Source organism: Danio rerio, chromosome 1 (genome assembly GCF_052040795.2).
Source record: "Danio rerio strain M-AB ecotype USA chromosome 1, GRCz13ab, whole genome shotgun sequence".
In the NCBI taxonomy this organism is placed as follows: domain Eukaryota; kingdom Metazoa; phylum Chordata; class Actinopteri; order Cypriniformes; family Danionidae; genus Danio; species Danio rerio.
In genome coordinates, this window is record NC_141021.1 from 37,620,305 (window position 1) to 37,638,860 (window position 18,556).

The 18,556-nt window shown below is 40.6% G+C and overlaps 2 protein-coding genes across 2 annotated transcripts in view; one reads left to right on the forward strand and one right to left on the reverse strand.

Moving 5' to 3' along the window:
- LOC147846921 (B- and T-lymphocyte attenuator-like) overlaps positions 1-15,993 on the reverse strand; it is a 66,533-nt gene extending 50,540 nt beyond the window's left edge. Inside the window, exon 1 of the mRNA XM_087238358.1 lies at positions 15,955-15,993. Coding sequence (XP_087094484.1) covers positions 15,955-15,993 — 39 coding nt within the window. The remainder of the gene's footprint in view (positions 1-15,954) is intronic.
- The window catches only part of LOC147846911 (uncharacterized), a 405,197-nt gene that overhangs the window by 327,539 nt on the left and 59,102 nt on the right, over positions 1-18,556 (forward strand). The gene's annotated exons all lie outside the window — the stretch shown is intronic.

The following is an 18,556-nucleotide window of genomic DNA, read 5'->3' on the forward strand; positions in this document are numbered from 1 at the left end:
GAGTCCTGGCCCTGTGTTGCTGATGGGCGTTGCTGGAATGCTGGCTGGCAGGGCAGTATGAGTTGGATTCACCCCCCTCTGCTGGTCTATCCAGTCTTGGCTTTTGGGGCTGACTGCGGCACTTCCCCTTTCGGATAGTCACATGGGTTGTAGGAATGTGACAGTTCTGGGTGAACTCTGGTAAGTTCATGCTTAAAAGTCTCTTGGTTTGGTTCCGTGTTGGAATTTTGCTCGGGCCCTCAGCCGTTGACTTTAGAGGCTTTGACCCAAGCTTCACTGTCTTTAGTTCTGCTCTTTACAATAGTGTTTCAGCTTGTAGCTTTACACTCAGTTCATCTTTGGCTTTCTCCTCTCGTCGCTCCTTGTGTGCGTTGTCCGCTTGTAGCTCCATCGCGGCGCGTGTAGTCAGTCCATTTCCTCCAGAAGTTCGGCGTCCTTTTCCCTCGTCGTCTTGCAGGCGTTCTGGGCTCGATGCTCCAGCTGGTTGTGACCCTTTCCTATGGATCTGGCCGGCTGCAAGGGTGAGGTGTGTCAGGACCCTGGAGAGTTGAGTCTGGGCTTGGCTGTCATGGCTCCGGGCTAGGTCGTTTGCCCTCAGCGGATTAATGCAGACGTCCAGCTGTTCTGTGCTTGGCCGCTGCAGCTCCATTGGGCAGGAGGTTGTGGGTTAAGCACTTAACCAGGCCTCCAGTTGGTCCCCGTGAGCAGCGGGCTGGATGCACTTGGCATGCTGGTCTGTTGGGTGAGACAGAGATCACAAGGGAGAGAAAGAGAGACCCACATGGCCAAATCGAGTGGATGTTAGCATTGTGCTATATTATTAGTCTAACAGGGTTGTCAGCTAGGGGGTATGTGCCGGCTAGACGTTGGTCCTTCTAAGGATCCACTGGGTGCCGGACAATTCGGATGTCGAATTTGGGTGGCTAGATAATAGTTGATATCTACGTACTGGCCTCAAGGCTTTTAGTCATGCGCCAGGCTGTGCAAATTATCAATCAATTATTTAAATCACCCTGGTGGTTCTCAATGGCGTGGTCTCTGAGCAGGTCAAAGTAAATAAAAAATAATTAAGTAAATAAAAATAACAGTAACCCAAAAAAACAAAAATGAATAATACTAACGATAAGTTAGACCAAAAGGCACCTCGCTCGGATGAACGAGTGTACAGGGAAAGAAAAATGAAAGAAAATACTAATATGGATATCAGTAAATATGAATAAAAATAAAACTGAAAGACAGACAAGGATGAGAAAAGAGGGAGAGAGAGAGAGAGAGAGAATAGCAAAACCTATGGGCATGTCTAAAACGTTCGTTTTATAGTCCTGTAGTGGGCTAAGTTTAGACTAGGCTTTACATGCTATTTACACTTGGTGGTGAGTGAAAGGCTAGACTTTCCCCAACTCCTACTGCAGTCGCTATCAGATCACTTGCCTATAATGTAACTCGGTTGTGAACTCACACAGCGTAGGCTTTTAGCGCAATACGTAGCACTCAAGGAAGTCACTGGCCGCCTGGCATGATTCAAAATTGGGTTTTGCCTGATGATTCCGGTGCCGCTCTAGGCCTGTAGAATGAGGTGGCCAATCTCACTCAGGCGGGCACGTGTGTGGAATCATGACAGGGTAATTGACCAAGATTGACCGTATGCCAGTTGGCACGGACAGTGCTTCTTGGAGTACGATTGCTGATGCCACTGTGATCCACACAAGCCGGAGTCACAAAACGTCAAGGTATCTAACACGTCCTTCAGCAGGGGTCAGTTATGTCAGACAGATGAACCCAATCTTTTGATCTGCAACCTGAATAACCTGTACACTTAACCACACAAGCACAGAGGACTCGGGTCCGGATACGGGCAGTACTATGGATCTACTATTCTGGGCGAGCCAGTTGGAGTAGGCATCTTAGTATGCTGTAGTATCTGATGGATAGAAAAGGTTATCACCCTGTGATGGAGGGAGGCTAAAGGAAAATTAAATCGGCATAAAAGAATCTAAAAGAATAATCATAATAATCCCCTATAGTTAAAAGCAGTACAGGACGGCTTAGAAAAAGTAGAAAGAGTGCCTTAGTATTCAGGGGCATCTACAAACATTAATGGGTTAGCCCAAAATGTTTTGATCAGAAGTGGGATCTATAGATCGATAGCTGTGAATTTAGCGTCAGACTATTACTTGCCCTTATATAGTAATACTTTCCCTATAACCTAAGAGGTGAGGGAATAAATAAGGCATGAGGAAAAGATGGAGTAAAAAAAAAAATCAAAAGGGAAGAAAAAATTATGCCTATTAATGATAATAATAGAGAGATTAAAGGCTATTCCCCAAATAGCAAAACCAACAAAATTAAAATTAAACATGACCTAAGTTTAGAATAGATTATTGAGAACTTGATTAAAAATCAAGTAATAACAAAATAAACTGGACAACGGTATTAAAATGAAAAAGACAGAAGGCAGAAAATTAATTAAAAAAATTTAAAGCAACAAAATAATTCATAATACCAAAAGAAATAAAAACAGACCAATAATCTATACTTAGGCAACTAAACTATTGTTTGGATAAAATGATAACAGGGAAAATAAAATGCTTAATCGAAATTAAAACAAATTAACTCCAAACTGTTTGACCATTTCAGACCACTTGAGACACAATGGTGGGCGGAACTGATGTGAGAATAGCAGAAGGAGACAGGGGGAGATGTTTCCGAGTTGCACTTCACATTCGGTTAGCCTTGTGCTAAAGTTTTTTAAAGTTACAAAATGTGAAGGGTTGGTTTGCTTAAGCATTAGCTGGCGTTAGCCGCTAGCAAGTTGTTACGAGTTACGCTTCGCATCCGGTTAGCCTTGTGCTAACAGTTTGGTAATATTGACGCGAAGTGTTAGTTTACTTAAGGCTAGTCGTTAGAAGCTAGCGAGTTGTTTTGCCCTGTGATGTAAGCCGCGTCACACACTCTGCCTCCTGAAGGCGGATCTTATGCTTTGGGGTGTTGGCTACGTCATTCACGTATGTGTGCGCGCGCACGAGTTACGTGGACGAGGAGTCAATGAGCGCTCGAAGAGTCGTTTTTATGAATGAAAGTTCTCATTCATAACTTGGTATGCGGCTGACTTCACAAAGGCAAAGCGCGAACCACTAAGATTCGCATAAACGGTCATTATATCATGTTGCCGTAACACTGATAATAATATTCGACCATTACAATTAGACAAACAAACATAAAATGCGTGACGTCTCTCGAGGCGGTGCACGTTTGTACACAGATTTGGTCCGGACAAACATAACTGAAATATGGGAATTCACATCCATATCAGATTTTGGTACCATTTAAAAACACGCTTATGATTCTGAGAATTCCTTTCGTCAGAAAGCGGTTAATAGGCAAGCTTGCAGCTCCCAAAATACATTAATTTAGAACCGTCCAGCAGTTCTGAAATTAATTTCGCATGGCGGCGAAGCAAAGAGGTTAAACGTTAGGCAGCTAATCTAACAGTTTGAAACCACGGGAGAAATAGTCTAGAGGTTTTCTAGCTATAAGAAGGCCTTTTAAACGGACAGGTCTGGGGTTTCCAAACTGTCCCACAAGCGCTGAGGGAGGTGTATTTTCCTCCGACAGGCACACTAATATATTTAAATAATTTGCGGAACGTGCGCCTCAGCAAAATCGATTTAAAATCAGAGATGTATAGTAACGAAGTAGAACTACTTCACTACTGTACTTAAGTACTAAAAGGCAGTATCTGTACTTTACTGGAGTATTATTTTTTTCTCCTACTTCCACTTTTACTTAAGTACATATTTTCCATGAGTTTAATACTTTTACTCCGATAGATTTTGTATGTGCTGCATCGTTACTCGTTACTAGGGGTGTCAAAATGATTGATATCAGTTCAGTAATAATAGGTCATTACCGGTTATTACGTGATGACGTCATTATCTCCTATGCGCAATGTCGCAATACTATGGCGAAGGACGGAGGCGCGAGGGCGAGGCGGCACAGCACTCCAGCCGCTAGTTTACTGTTAGGGAGAAATGTTGTAAAACTTCACCTCTGCCTATCTCTCGCTCTCTCACTTTGGTCATTTGACCCGCTGGCCAGTTTGTAAGGTAACTTTTCCTCTCTTCTTAGCTGTTAAAGCTGTGGATCCAGACATGAGCGTGCCTCATGTGCAATTAAGTTTTCTTCACTGTGTCTATTACCTGTGATAATCGCGTATTTTTCCCGCCATGGTTGAACAGCGCTTATATTTCTAAAGCCCTTTCTGTTGAGGACAATAACCAATCATAGCCGTGTAAGACCCGCCTGTCAGCGCTCAATAAGCAGGCGGGATAATATTGACATGAGTTTATTAGCTGTAAATGCTCGTGCTGTCTTCTGTGCATGAGTTTTGTTTGATACATCCAGAAAGAGTGTTTTCTTTGAGCAGGTCAAATTAAGGGCACAGTTCGTATATCTGACTGCTGTATTAAAGGACAACATTTTATTACAAAAAACCTTTTAACTGTCACACCAAGACAAAAGCAATAGAATTTTTTTGATTGCATTTCTTAACTCCTAATGTCGCTAGTTAACACAATCAGTGCATTTTTATTCAACACATCACATTATTTCTAAAATATCAGCCTCTACCAAATGGTTGAGATGTTGGTTTATGGTAAAAGTACCAGAATTAATAAATATACTACAGAAAATATGAACTGTAAGACCAATTTCATTAAAAACATGATAAAAATAAATAACAATTATTACTAAATCATAGCCATAAGCCATAAAATATTTCAGATTTTCATTTAACAAAGTAATATAAATATTTTCCTGTTTTTTTTTTTTTTTTTTACAATAAAATCAAAATCAAGTCAATTAGTGAAGCAGGATTTAGTTTGCTTGTTTAGTTTAGTTTCACGAGTGCTTCCAGAAGGCAGAACTCCTGTTCATTGTGGTATTAACCAATCAAACTTCAAAACTCCCAAAGTGTGTGTGTGTGTGTGTGTGTGTGTGTGTAAGAGAGATTGTAAAAACAATTACAACCTATGTAATGTCCCCACAGTTCACAAAAATGTGTGTGAGAGAGAGAGATCTTTGTGTGTGAGAGTGTATGAATGTGTGAGAGTGGGGAGAGAGTGGGAGAGAGTGTACATTTAGGTGTGTGCAGGGCAGTGTGTGTGTGTGTGTGTGTGTGTGAGAGAGAGAGAGAGAGAGAGAGAGAGTGAGTATGTATGTGAGTGAACATGCTGAATTATCTCATCAGTGAAGGCATTTTCTGGTAAAAGGGCCTGACGATGTGAGCTCTTGTACCATAGAAACTATTTACAGAGAAAAACAGTATCGTAAGCCCTGTTTCTTTTCGTTCTGCTTAATCAAGTACCCCAAAAAAGATATTTAAAATAAACAAAACAATTAGTGTATTTTGACTGCTTTCTTTAATAACTACATTACACAATACTTGTACTTTTACTTTCAGTACTTGAGTAGTAAATTTTGAAATAAACTACTTGCAATACTTAAGTACAAAAAATGTTGAATACTTTTGTACTTCCACTTAAGTATGGTACTTAAAGAGCACTTCTACTTCTACTCAAGTCACTTTTTTATAAAGCACTTGTACTTTTACTTAAGTGTGGGTCTCTAGTACTTTATACATCTCTGTTTAAAATATATATGAACTGCAGTTTAAATTGTTACACTCTACACGGGCAGCTCTCTGCTGTGTTTAGTGAACAGATTGGCTGGAGGAGGCTTTTCGTCCTCCCAGCTTTGAAGAAAAGGAAATGCTTCTCGCGGTCCTTTTTTTCTTCTATAGCGCGCTTAATAAATCACAATGAATTGAAAAGTTTGTTCCACAGAAAATGTTTGGAAAACTGCCTGCCTGCCATTCTCCACCAATATATGTAACATGAAATTAGCTCATTTTATGAATATTAATAATCAACAATAACGGTTTATTCTTAATTATTAATATTCCGGCTTAAGCTTCAGTCAATTTGGTCAAACAAACATATGATTGTATATGATCATAATCGCGCGCCCGAGCCGATTCCCAGATTATGAATATTAATTATCAACAATAACGAATTATTATTAATCATTAATATTCCGGATCAATTTATTGTTAATTTGACCAAACAAACCCGAGCAGAGCCGCCGCTCTTCCGAGCGGACACGGTAATCTATTCATTTAGAAAAAGGGAATTTAATTGCTACTTCTTGTGAAGTAGATTAATCTCTCAAAAGTATTAAACAACTTATAATAGCTAGGCAGGGGAATCTGTATTTCAATGACATTTTCTCGTAAGGCAAACAATACAATTCATTTGATTATAAATGGAATTTATTGACTAGTCAGACGTAACGAACAAACAAACGCACAAAAATACATTAAACACAGAACAAAAGGTAAACCACGTGGAGATATCGGGTCTATAGAACGTGTAACAGCAAAGAGAAATAGTAAAGCTAGGAAATATAGATTTCAGATAAAAGAGTGGCAAAACTTTCAGTTCCACATGCACCATTACGGACCACCAAGGTTATAAAAAACACCTTTTTGATAAAAGGGGCACAGCTTAATCGCATAACTAAAATCACCTGGTCTTTCATGTCTGGAGGTCTCTTTTATGCGTCTCTCTTCCGTCGTGATGAAACTCCTTTTGATGTCCTTCTTGATGCGTGGAGTTTGTAATGCAGTTCGGACGAACACGATCGCAAACTTTAAACTGAGTTTACTTTTGCCGGAAAATAAAGAAAACTTGGCGGGAAAGTCCATGCAGCTGTGAAGAGCCGTGTGGCCCTTAAAGGGACCACCGTCAATGATGTTCCTTTTTAGGACGTTCTCTTTCTGCCCAGATGTTTGGCAAAAGGTCTGGTTATACCTGCGGGTCACGTGACAACCCGTACAGCATTCTGACCAATGATTTCAGGGGAAAGTTTGCCCGCGAACCTTCCTTTGTCTCGAGGCTGCTCGTATGCAAATTTGAGTGTCCGCCTTAAGCATGCGGACAGGCATCTAATACAGGGCTTTAATGAATAAAGCAATGCGAGTTATGTTCTTGCTCTATGCATCATGTGTTGTAAGATGTCAGCAGAAACCCATCGGTACCAAACATGGGGGGGTTTAAAGTACATCAACATAATTTTTCATATCCTTACAATATTTATGCTTTACAAAGGCCTAAAGGGAACATGCATACAGGTTATAAGAGAGGTTACACAGGTAAGAAAAGTCAGAAATGAGATACAAAGTTTACAAAACATAACACATTGGTTTTGTGCTGGTTTAGGATTTGATGAGTTCATTTTCTTTCTGTTGGAACAGCCTCGTGGGTGTGTGTGTGTGTGTGTGTGTGTGTGTGTGTATTTGGGCAGGAATGTCTTTGAAGTTTTCCTGCTTATCTCTCCAGTCCCCCTGAACAACTTAAGCTGTCACGAAAATCCAGACTTCTTGGAGCCAGGAGTCGTAAAACGCTTCGGTCGACCAAAGCCAGACCGTGATAAAATCAATAAGAAATTTTATCTGTAGACTGTACGCTACATGTCTTATTTTCCTAGAATTATGTAGATGCTTGCGACTCCCAAAAAATATGTCTAAATCTGTAAAACTTCTTTGAAATGGGATGAGTAAGGGCCAGGGATCACGTTGGAAGACTCTTTGATGCAGGATCGCTCACGCTATGCCTGGCTTTCCTCTCATCAGAGGCGAAAGTAAGGTGCAGTCATTATGGCATTTTCCAGACATTTCCCCATTTTGTGGAATAAAGTCTACTTATAGCATTGAAGTTCCCCATCCGAAGGGGATCGCTCTGGTTACTAAAGTAACATGCTATATAGCATCGCCATAATGAATGTTCCTTAGCTGTAAGTGTCAGCCTCTTCAGCTTAAAAGGATGGTGTTTCCTTGCTTTCCCTGTGCTTATATGCGGAGCTAATTGGCAATAAGGCACACATTTGCAAGCTTACGCTGCCAACTCATTTCGCATTTCATTGGCCCGTTATATACTCTTTCAGACAATTGGCTTTCTGAAACCAAATCCCCATTTCGTGGATTAAAATCCACTTATAGCATTTCCGTTCCCCGAGGATGGTTACTTTAGTAACCAGAGCGTTCTTCTTCTTCTTTCATCAATGACAGTGTCAAACCTCATCTAATGTGTGCGTAGTGGTTTTAGCTTGAACCTTGGTCAGCTTAGTGTTGCAGAGAAAACCAAATAATGACTTATTTTCAACACAAATATAAAATTTGACCTTTGAGATTTAACTTTGTAATTGTACACTTTGTCATGACAGTTAACCTACTCTATGTTGCCCCCTTTGGTTGCAAATAACAAGACAATGGCGAGCGTGTTGAGTAGGAAAGTCACCGCAATTTACTGCTGTACAGTATGTTAATAACTTTGATGGTTGGGTTTAGGGATGGGGTAGATGTAGACATTAATAACTGTGATAGTTGGGCTTGGGTGTGGAGTAGGCGTAGAAGTTAATAACTAATGTACAGTGCTATCTTGCCGATAACATAGTTTTGATATATGGGTCTCCATAACTTCAGGTTATGCCCCTTCATGTTATTCCCCTGTCTTGCAGTCCACAGACAAACCCTACTCAAGATGGTTTACGTTCCACCACAGGATGGTGACAGAGATAAATAAAAAAATCCTTGAGTGAGAAAAACTCACTTAAGCAATTTCAAACCACAGCTGATCAAGTCATAATAAAACAGGTAATTCACATTCTAAGTTGATCTCTCTCTCTCTTTTGTATCCTGTATTTATAGTAATCTGGTAGTGTTTGCTTTGCTTTGATTTTTTGAAGTTAAATTTTGTGATTTCCAGATTACAACAGAGACATACTGGGAAATCTCTGTGGACTGGTGGCATTTCATGTCATTCAGTCTTATAAAACACCTGTTTTGTCATCACTTTAGACATTACACTAGATAATCATTAAAATACTAGCTCTAAAGTGACAATGGTGAATTAGCAAGCAACGGTTTCTGCTGTTCTGACCACCAGCTGCAGATGTGAATGAATGGTGAAAGAAAGTAGTTCCACATGTAGCACAGTGCTTCCATTAGATAATACATAAATAAATAATTTAGTTTTCTAGCAGTTCATATATTTCATTTATTGTAAAAAGTTCATTTGTTGTTGTTAAAAGATGTAAATGTATGTAATGGTATTTTGTATAATACCTAGACCGATAGCTGTATAAAACCCTCCAACTTTTGAGGTAAAGTGTATGTTATTGGTTCACTTGAATTTGGGGGAGGAGCTAAGATCCTGCACGGGAGAGAAAGAGAGGACGTGAATGCGAAACTGAAAGCGGACTGCGCCTCATGAGGCATAGAAAACTTAAGCAATTTAGCCGAACAGGTTTGATTTAAGGATTTATTGTGTTTAGGGAGTGAGTAACAGCAAATAGGCTATTCAGTAGATCACTGTGTAATGTTTGTTGTTTTTGTAAGAGTTAGCATCCCAGCAGTTATTCCCAGCATTAGTTAAAGTGCGTGAGAGAGACGTGCAAAAGGGATTGATTAGCCGATCGGGAGACAGTAGAGACTGTGAACTTTACATCGACGTGGATAACGACGATACAGAGGATTTCCTGCTTTTGAAGCATGTTTAGACCTGCCCAGGGGTTCGGGGGGTTCCTCAATACAGAGGATTTGCTGCTGTGTGCCTGCCATGGGTGTCAGAGGCTGTCTACACACCCCAATTGAGTGCCCTAGATCAGGAGAGCTCAGTGGATTAAAGGTACCAATATTTATTTTGTTTTATTTGGCTCTTCGGAGTGAAGCGACCAATTATTGTTTTGCTTTTGAGGCCACAACGATCGCCAGCAACGGTACAGGCCTGCAACAGGGATGGGGAACTGTAGGTGTGTGTGTGTGTGCGTGTATGAGTGGGCCCACGTGAATTAGAGTGGTGATTGGTCACATTGAAAGTTCTGTAATATTTAATAAGGAGGTTGGTGTTGCAGTTTATTGCCTTTTGGGAAAAAATAATAATATATTTACAGAAAATACACAAATAAGGACCATTTACAGTATATTTTTTAGTTAATTTGTATAGAGTGGATATATAATTTCATTTGAGGGATTTCTTTGGGGAATTAACCCCTACGGTGCTGCATTATTTTATATTATTGTATTTCTTTTTGTTTGGTTAAATCTTTGTAAACCACTAACTAACTGACACTGTCATATGTGAATTTATGTTTTTATATTTAATTTTTATTTGTTAAATAAATACTACAAGTGATTTAATTTAAACAATCTCTTTTTCTGGGTTAATAAACTGGCATACATTTTGTAGATATATCAACATAAAGCTCTTTGTGTCATTTAATATTCTGTGGTTATAAAACAGGGTTCCACAAGTTATTTTGTCGAGAGACAACCTAATTAGAACCTGGGAGTGCCCTAAGTGCACAGTAACTAATTCTGTGAGATAAGAGGGCGCTACATAAAGTGGGGGCTCGTCCGGGATTATTGTCTTTTTATTTTTGTGACCATTTCATTTAATTATATGTATTTTGAATAGCACTATTTTTATGGATTTAAGTGGAACTCCTGAGTTACAAGCTGAGTTTATTTCATGGTGCAAAGAAGAACTAGTAGACGAAAAGCATGCCATTTTGCTAGTAGGGGTGCCTGTAGAGGTTGATGTAGCCCAAATTGAGAATGTAGCACAAAAGGTGAAAGTTTGGGGAAGAGTACGGGTGAGAGCTACTAAAGAGGGAGCTAGCCCTGAAATGTTAAATGTGTTATGTGAGTGTAGAGAAACTATTAAACCTGAGTCTGTCCCGCCTGTATTGCTACCTGAGGAGGGTGGGGAGCCATGGAAGGTTTTAATAGTGGCAGAGAATGACACTTCATCTAATGAGTTTGCCGAGAAATTATCTGTTTTTCTTGCAAATGAAGGAAAGTCGATGCTGGAGTTGCAAGCTCTGTTTGCTCAGCCTGGTGCTGAGGCTGGTTCACCAGAATCAATAATTCGAGCTGTGGGAGACCTGTTAGACAAAACTGGCAGACAAACCACAGATAGTAGTCCATATAGAAGATTACGTACCTTTTCTGGTTCTCTTCCTACACCTTCAGGAGAAGAGACGATGGAAAACTGGATGGACCAAGCACGTATGATGATCACAGAGTGTGAGTGCTCTGAGAAGGAGAAGAGAAGGAGAATTGTAGAGAGCTTGAAAGGACCTGCTCTTGATATTGTGAAAGCTGTTAGACTTTCAAGTCCAGATGCTAATGCGCAACAGTACATAGAGGCATTAGAAAGTACGTTCGGAACCTCAGAATCCGGTGAGGATTTGTACTTTGCTTTCCGTCTTCTCCGCCAGCATCCAGGTGAAGCACTCTCTGATTTCCTTCGTAGAGTGGAGAAATCATTAAGTAAAGTAGTACAAAAAGGTGCATTGTCTTTACAGATGGTGGATAGAGTGAGGGTAGAGCAGTTGATCCGTGGAGCAGTGGAAAGTGACATGATGCTTCTTTAACTCCGATTGAGAGAGAGAAAAATACAGCCGCCTAAATTTTTAGCTTTGCTAAATGAGATTCGAGAAGCAGAAGAAAGTGAAGCTGCCAGGCAGAAAATCAAAACTACTGTGAAGTCACAAAAATATCAAGAACAAAAGTTAAGTTTTGCAGTTGTGAGTTAAGAGCAGAAATCCAGGAATTAAAAGTGAAACTAAAAGACAACTTTGTTAAGAATTCAGCTCCTTCACAGATGGTAGAGTCAAAAGCAAAGTTTTCTAAACAAACCATCGAACCACGGAGAGACCCTGAAGTAGACGCTCTGCAACAACAAATACTTCAGTTGCAGCAGCAAATAGGAGTAATGAAAGTAAACTATAGTGCACAAGTGGAACAGCCACAACAGCAATCCAAACCTGTTTCTGCGCAGTCAAAACTACGATACACACCTGATCGTGACAATTACTTTTGTTACCGCTGTGGAGAAGAGAGACATATAGCCACAAAATGTACAGATAAGGAAAATCTTCCTTTGGTTATCCAGAAGCTGATTCGATCACTGAAGAAGAGTAAGGATGCATCTAGAGACAGTGCCAAATCTGAAACTCATGATTTTCATTCAGCGAGAAGTCAAGTTGATGTCACAGAAAATAACTGTCTTCCAAAGGGACTGGTTGGTCCTTCCTCTACTGTTTCCATTAGGATAAATGGACATCCATGCAAAGCGCTGCTAGACAGCGGATCCCAAGTTACAATTGTTTTTGACTCATGGTATTCCAAATATCTGTCTGACGTACCTTTGCAGTCTCTTGAAGGGCTTTCAATTTGGGGTCTGAGCTCCTCAAGCTACCCTTATAAGGGGTATATTGTGATCGATGCCTACTTTCCTGCCACTCTCACTGGGGTGGAGGAGTCAATCTCTATTTTAGCCTTAGTCTGCCCAGAGCCTCAAGGGTTTAAGCAAGTCCCAGTAATAATTGGCACAAATGCAAGTTTCTTTGGCCGGTTAGCTGCATTGAGTGGAGCTTCCAACACTCCCAACATGTTGAGTTCTTTGAGGATTCAGGGCAGTTACTCTGATGCATGCATACCTGTAAAGTCTGAAAAACCAACCAGAGTTAAATGGAGTGGATCACATGCTCTTGTTGTTCCGCCAAGAGGTGAGCTGTATGTAAATTGTACAATGGAGTCTGAAGAACCCTTGAAGAAGGATATCTTTGTAGTAGAGTCTTCAGCAGATGACCAGTTACCTGTGGGTCTATTCATACCGCCTGTGATATTGCCTTCATCAGCGATAAACATGGACACCTTTCAATTGCCTGTGCATAATGAAACTGACAAAGAGATAGCAGTGCCTCCTGGTATGTATCTTGCACACCTTTTTCCAACTGATATCATCACTGAGCCTCGTAGAGAGAGGGACAAAGCAAAGAGGATAGATCCAAATTTGTTCAGCTTTGGTACATCAGCTATTCCTCTTGAAGGGTAAGTAAGATTACGACAGAAACTATCCGAAAGGATTAATGTGTTCTCTCTTGAGGAGTGGGATGTTGGATTGGCAAAGGGGGTGGAACATCATATTCCATTGAATGATCCTAGACCATTCAGAGAAAGGTCTCGTCGCATTGCTCCGGCTGACATTGATGATGTGCGTCGTCATATAAAAGACTTATTGGCAGCTGGGATAATCAAAGAGCCTCGGAGTCCATATGCATCCCCAATTGTGATTGCTAGAAAGAAAAATGGGAGTGTGCGTATGTGCATTGACTATCGAACCCTTAATAGTCGAACTGTACCAGACCAATACACAACACCAAGAATAGATGATGCATTGGATTGCTTGTCGGGGAGCAGATGGTTTTCAGTGTTAGACTTGCGAAGTGGTTACTATCAGGTCGAAATGGCAGCCGAGAGCAAGGAAAAAACGGCATTCATCTGTCCACTTGGATTTTATCAATTCGAGCGCATGCCACAAGGAGTCACTGGAGCGCCAGCAACGTTCCAGCGGCTTATGGAAAAGGCAGTAGGAGATAAGAATTTACTGCAAGTCATTGTTTATCTGGACGATTTGATTGTGTTTGGCCGAACTTTGGAGGAACATGAGGAGAGACTTTTGAAAGTGCTGGATCGGCTTGAGGAATTTGGATTAAAAGTGTCCATAGATAAATGTCAGTTCTGTCAGGAGAAAGTCAAATATGTGGGACATATTGTATCTGCCACTGGGGTAGCTCCAGACCCAGAGAAGGTGGAAGCTGTAACATGCTGGAAGAGGCCAACAGATCTAAAGTCCTTACAGTCATTCTTGGGCTTTTGTGGATTTTATAGGAGCTTTATCAAAAACTATTCTGCAATTGTGAAACCACTGACCGATCTTACCAAGGGTTATCCTCCAGTGAAAGGGAGAAAGGGTTCATTCTCAACAGGGAAATACTTTAAGGAATCTGAACCGTTTGGAGAACGTTGGAGTGCAGCATGTTCAGAGGCTTTCCAGAGCATTATTTACTGCCTCACTAATGCTCCAGTATTAGCGTTTGCAGATTCAACCAAACCATATGTGCTCCACGTTGATGCCAGTCTCAATGGTTTAGGTGCAGTTCTGAATCAGGAATACCCAGAGGGGCTACGTCCTGTGGCATATGCAAGCCGAAAGCTAAGTGCTACGGAACAGCGCTATCCAACCCATCAACTTGAGTTCTTGGCTCTCAAGTGGGCCATATCTGATAAGTTCCATGACTCCCTGTATGGTGTTAAGTTTGTTGTAAGAACAGATAATAACCCACTAACGTATGTCTTAACCAGTGCCAAACTGAATGCTACTGGACATCGATGGCTAGCCACCTTAGCCACATACGACTTCAGTATACAATATAAACCAGGAAAACAAAATGTGGATGCAGATGTTCTGTCGCGATATCCTGTGAATGTTTGTCATCTAACAAGCTCAACTCAGGATGGTGAATCTTCTTCAAGGTTGATAGACCAACTCTGCATTTCTCCACAAAGTGTTCCTACACTGTACACATGTCCTACTCAACTGGACACAGGTCAAATGGAGTGGAGGACAAAAGACGAAATAAGATTGGCACAGGATCAAGATCCAGTCATTGCTCCTGTAAAAAAAGAAGTAGCTTTGACCAAAGTGACTTTGATGCATAAGAGTTCAAATCCAGATGTGGCTCTTTTACAACGACGAGGGCAGAAATTAGTAATCAGAGACAATCTTCTGTATAGGGTAACCAAACATCAAGATGAAGGAGAAAGAAGTCTGTTGGTTTTACCTGAAACCTACCATCTTGAGGTAATGAAATCCTTACATGATGATGCTAGCCACTTGGGAGTTGAACGGACAGTTGAACTACTTAGAGACAGATTTTACTGGCCCAAAATGGCTCAAAAAGTAGAACAGTATGTGAAGACTTGTGGAAGGTGTATTGCCAGAAAAATGTTGCCACAGAGGTCTGCCCCATTGAATAACATTAAAAGCAGTGGGCCATTAGACCTTGTGTGTATTGACTTCCTTTCTATAGAACCAGATGCCAAAGGGATTGCGAATGTACTGGTCATAACAGATCATTTTACGAGGTACGCACAAGCCTTCCCTACAAAAGACCAAAAAGCGTTGACAGTTGCCAAGGTTCTATGTGAAAAATTCTTTGTTCACTATGGGCTTCCTGCACGAATACATTCTGATCAAGGGAGAGATTTCGAGAGCCGTCTCATCAAAGAGCTCCTTGGGATTTTGGGGATTCGAAAATCTCGCACGTCACTATATCATCCACAGGGTGACCCACAACCCGAGCGGTTCAATCGCACTCTTCTTTCAATGTTAGGGACCCTTGACCCAGCAAAGAAAGCTAAATGGAGCCAATATATTAGTCAATTGGTCCACGCTTACAATTGTTCAAAAAATGAGGCAACTGGTTACTCACCATACTATCTCTTGTTTGGACGAGAAGCTCGCCTACCTATAGATCTTTGCTTTGGCACTTCACCTGATGGAAAACCAGAAGTAACATACTTGCAGTATGTGAACAAAATGCAAAGGGAACTTCAAGAAGCTTACCGATTGGCAGAAGAAGCCTCTTTGAAGAATCATCTAAGAAATAAGCAACGCTATGACAAGAGAGTAAAAGCCCAGACGCTTGGACAAGGAGATCGAGTTTTCATTAAAATCCTAGCACAAACAGGAAAACATAAATTGGAGGACAGGTGGAATACAGTGCCTTACATTGTGACAGAGAAGCTAAAGAACTTACCTGTGTATAAGTTACAACCAGAAACAGGAACTGGACGGATAAGGACACTGCATAGAGATCACCTATTGTCAATTGGAGACAATGTCAGAATCCCCGCTCCGTATGCTAGGGAAAACAAAATGAGACCTCCAATAACAAGAGCTCAATCGGCACTGAAAAAACAGTCAGAGAAAGCAGAAAACATCCAAACTACCTCTGATAGCGATGATGAATTGGAATATTACTTACCTGAACGAAACCGAATACAAACCCAACCTCTGGATACATGGTCTCCTAAACCTGTGGGGGAAAAACTGAAACACAGTTATGATAGACATCAAACTAATCAAGAGAGCGTAACAGGAAAGCCGGATACACCAAATATCAGATGAGACATTAAATCAAGTCAGTAATGCTCAAACAATGGAGAAAACATCTACTGAAAGCCGTCCGAAGAGAACAGTGAAGCCAGTCATTAAACTTAGTTATGATGATCTCGGCAGACCATCAGACAAACCTTTGACCATTGTATACAAAGGTATGGTCATACAAATTGGGAACTCCTCCAAGAGGAACAGATGTTGTAATACACTTTGGTGTCATCCTCTAGCCAAGTGTGCTAAATGTGCTCAAACAAACCTTAATGTAGCTACTTTAGCCACTATACAAAGCTAATGATACATTTCGGGATAGTCTCATGGGGACATGAGAATTTTAGAGAGGGGAGAGTGTAGCACAGTGCTTCCATTAGATGATGCATAAATAAATAATTTAGTTTTCTAGCAGTTCATATATTTCATTTATTGTAAAAAGTTCATTTGTTGTTGTTAAAAGATGTAAATGTATGTAATGGTATTTTGTATAATACCTAGACCGATAGCTGTATAAAACCCTCCTACTTTTGAGGTAAAGTGTATGTTATTGGTTCACTTGAATTTGGGGGAGGAGCTAAGATCCTGCACGGGAGAGAGAGAGAGGACGTGAATGCGAAACTGAAAGCGGACTGCGCCTCGTGAGGCATAGAAAACTTAAGCAATTAAGCCGGACAGGTTTGATTTAAGGATTTATTGTGTTTAGGGAGTGAGTAACAGCAAATAGGCTATTCAGTAGATCACTGTGTAATGTTTGTTGTTTTTGTAAGAGTTAGCATCGCAGCAGTTAATCCCAGCATTAGTTAAAGTGCGTGAGAGAAACGTGCAAAAGGGATTGATTAGCCGATCGGGAGACAGTAGAGACTGTGAACTTTACATCGACGCGGATAACGACGATACAGAGGATTTCCTGCTTTTGAAGCATGTTTGGACCTGCCCAGGGTTCGGGGGTTCCTCAATACAGAGGATTTGCTGCTGTGTGCCTACCATGGGTGTCAGAGGCTGTCTACACACCCCAATTGAGTGCCCTAGATCAGGAGAGCTCAGTGGATTAAAGGTACCAATATTTATTTTGTTTTATTTGGCTCTTCGGAGTGAAGCGACCAATTATTGTTTTGCTTTTGAGGCCACAACGATCGCCAGCAACGGTACAGGCCTGCAACGGGGATGGGGAACTGTATGTGTGTGTGTGTGTGTGTGTGTGTGCGTGTATGAGTGGGCCCACGTGAATTAGAGTGGTGATTGGTCACATTGAAAGTTCTGTAATATTTAATAAGGAGGTTGGTGTTGCAGTTTATTGCCTTTTGGGAAAAAATAATAATATATTTACAGAAAATACACAAATAAGGACCATTTACAGTATATTTTTTAGTTAATTTGTATAGAGTGGATATATAATTTCATTTGAGGGATTTCTTTGGGGAATTAACCCCTAAGGTGCTGCATTATTTTATATTATTGTATTTCTTTTTGTTTGGTTAAATCTTTGTAAACCACTAACTAACTGACACTGTCATATGTAAATTTATGTTTTCATATTTAATTTTTATTTGTTAAATAAATACTACAAGTGATTTAATTTAAACAATCTCTTTTTCTGGGTTATTAAACTGGCATACATTTTGTAGATATATCAACATAAAGCTCTTTGTGTCATTTAATATTCTGTGGTTATAAAACAGGGTTCCACAAGTTATTTTGTCGAGAGACAACCTAATTAGAACCTGGGAGTGCCCTAAGTGCACAGTAACTAATTCTGTGAGATAAGAGGGCGCTACACACATACAAGGATTATTGAGACTTTCCGTGTTTGATTTTCTTTTTTATACATGTTTTTCACTTGAAACCAACCCAGGCTCGTTCTGAAAATGTACCTCCATATACATTTCTGGAGAACACCAAATATGGAATTACATTTTTTTGCTGATTTTTTTAATCCACCAGAGGCCTCTGTGTACGCTTTTTGAGATCTCAATTTTCTCTCACGAGTGCCTTTCGGACCTGCTGTTCTAGCGTTAATCCACTAGAGGCCGCTGTCGACTGACTGACTGACCAATCGACTGACCCACCTCCTCCTTTCCTAAACCCAACCAATAGTGTTTTCAAAAGCACTGATTGACCTGCCCACCCACTTCCCTAAACCATTCAGTAAAAGAAAAGCCCTCACTTGATTTGTACCACATTTTCAGATTTTATCACATTCTCACTCTGATATTAACATGTTTGTTTTATTTTTTGGCTTCTGTTTTTGTCTTACCTGCTTTCTGGAGCCATTTTTTCCTTGGACTCAAACCCCATCATAGTGGTCAACTCCACTCTGCGTCTCAAGTCCGCCAATGTACCTGTCAAGCTAACCAGACACACTGGTAACAGCGGGAAAGCCGTCCACACGAAGGTATGCATCTGTTAAGCGTGAAAAGGAATGGATTCATACCACCTGTATCGTTCATTTTAAAGAAGAAATGCAGCTAAACAGACTC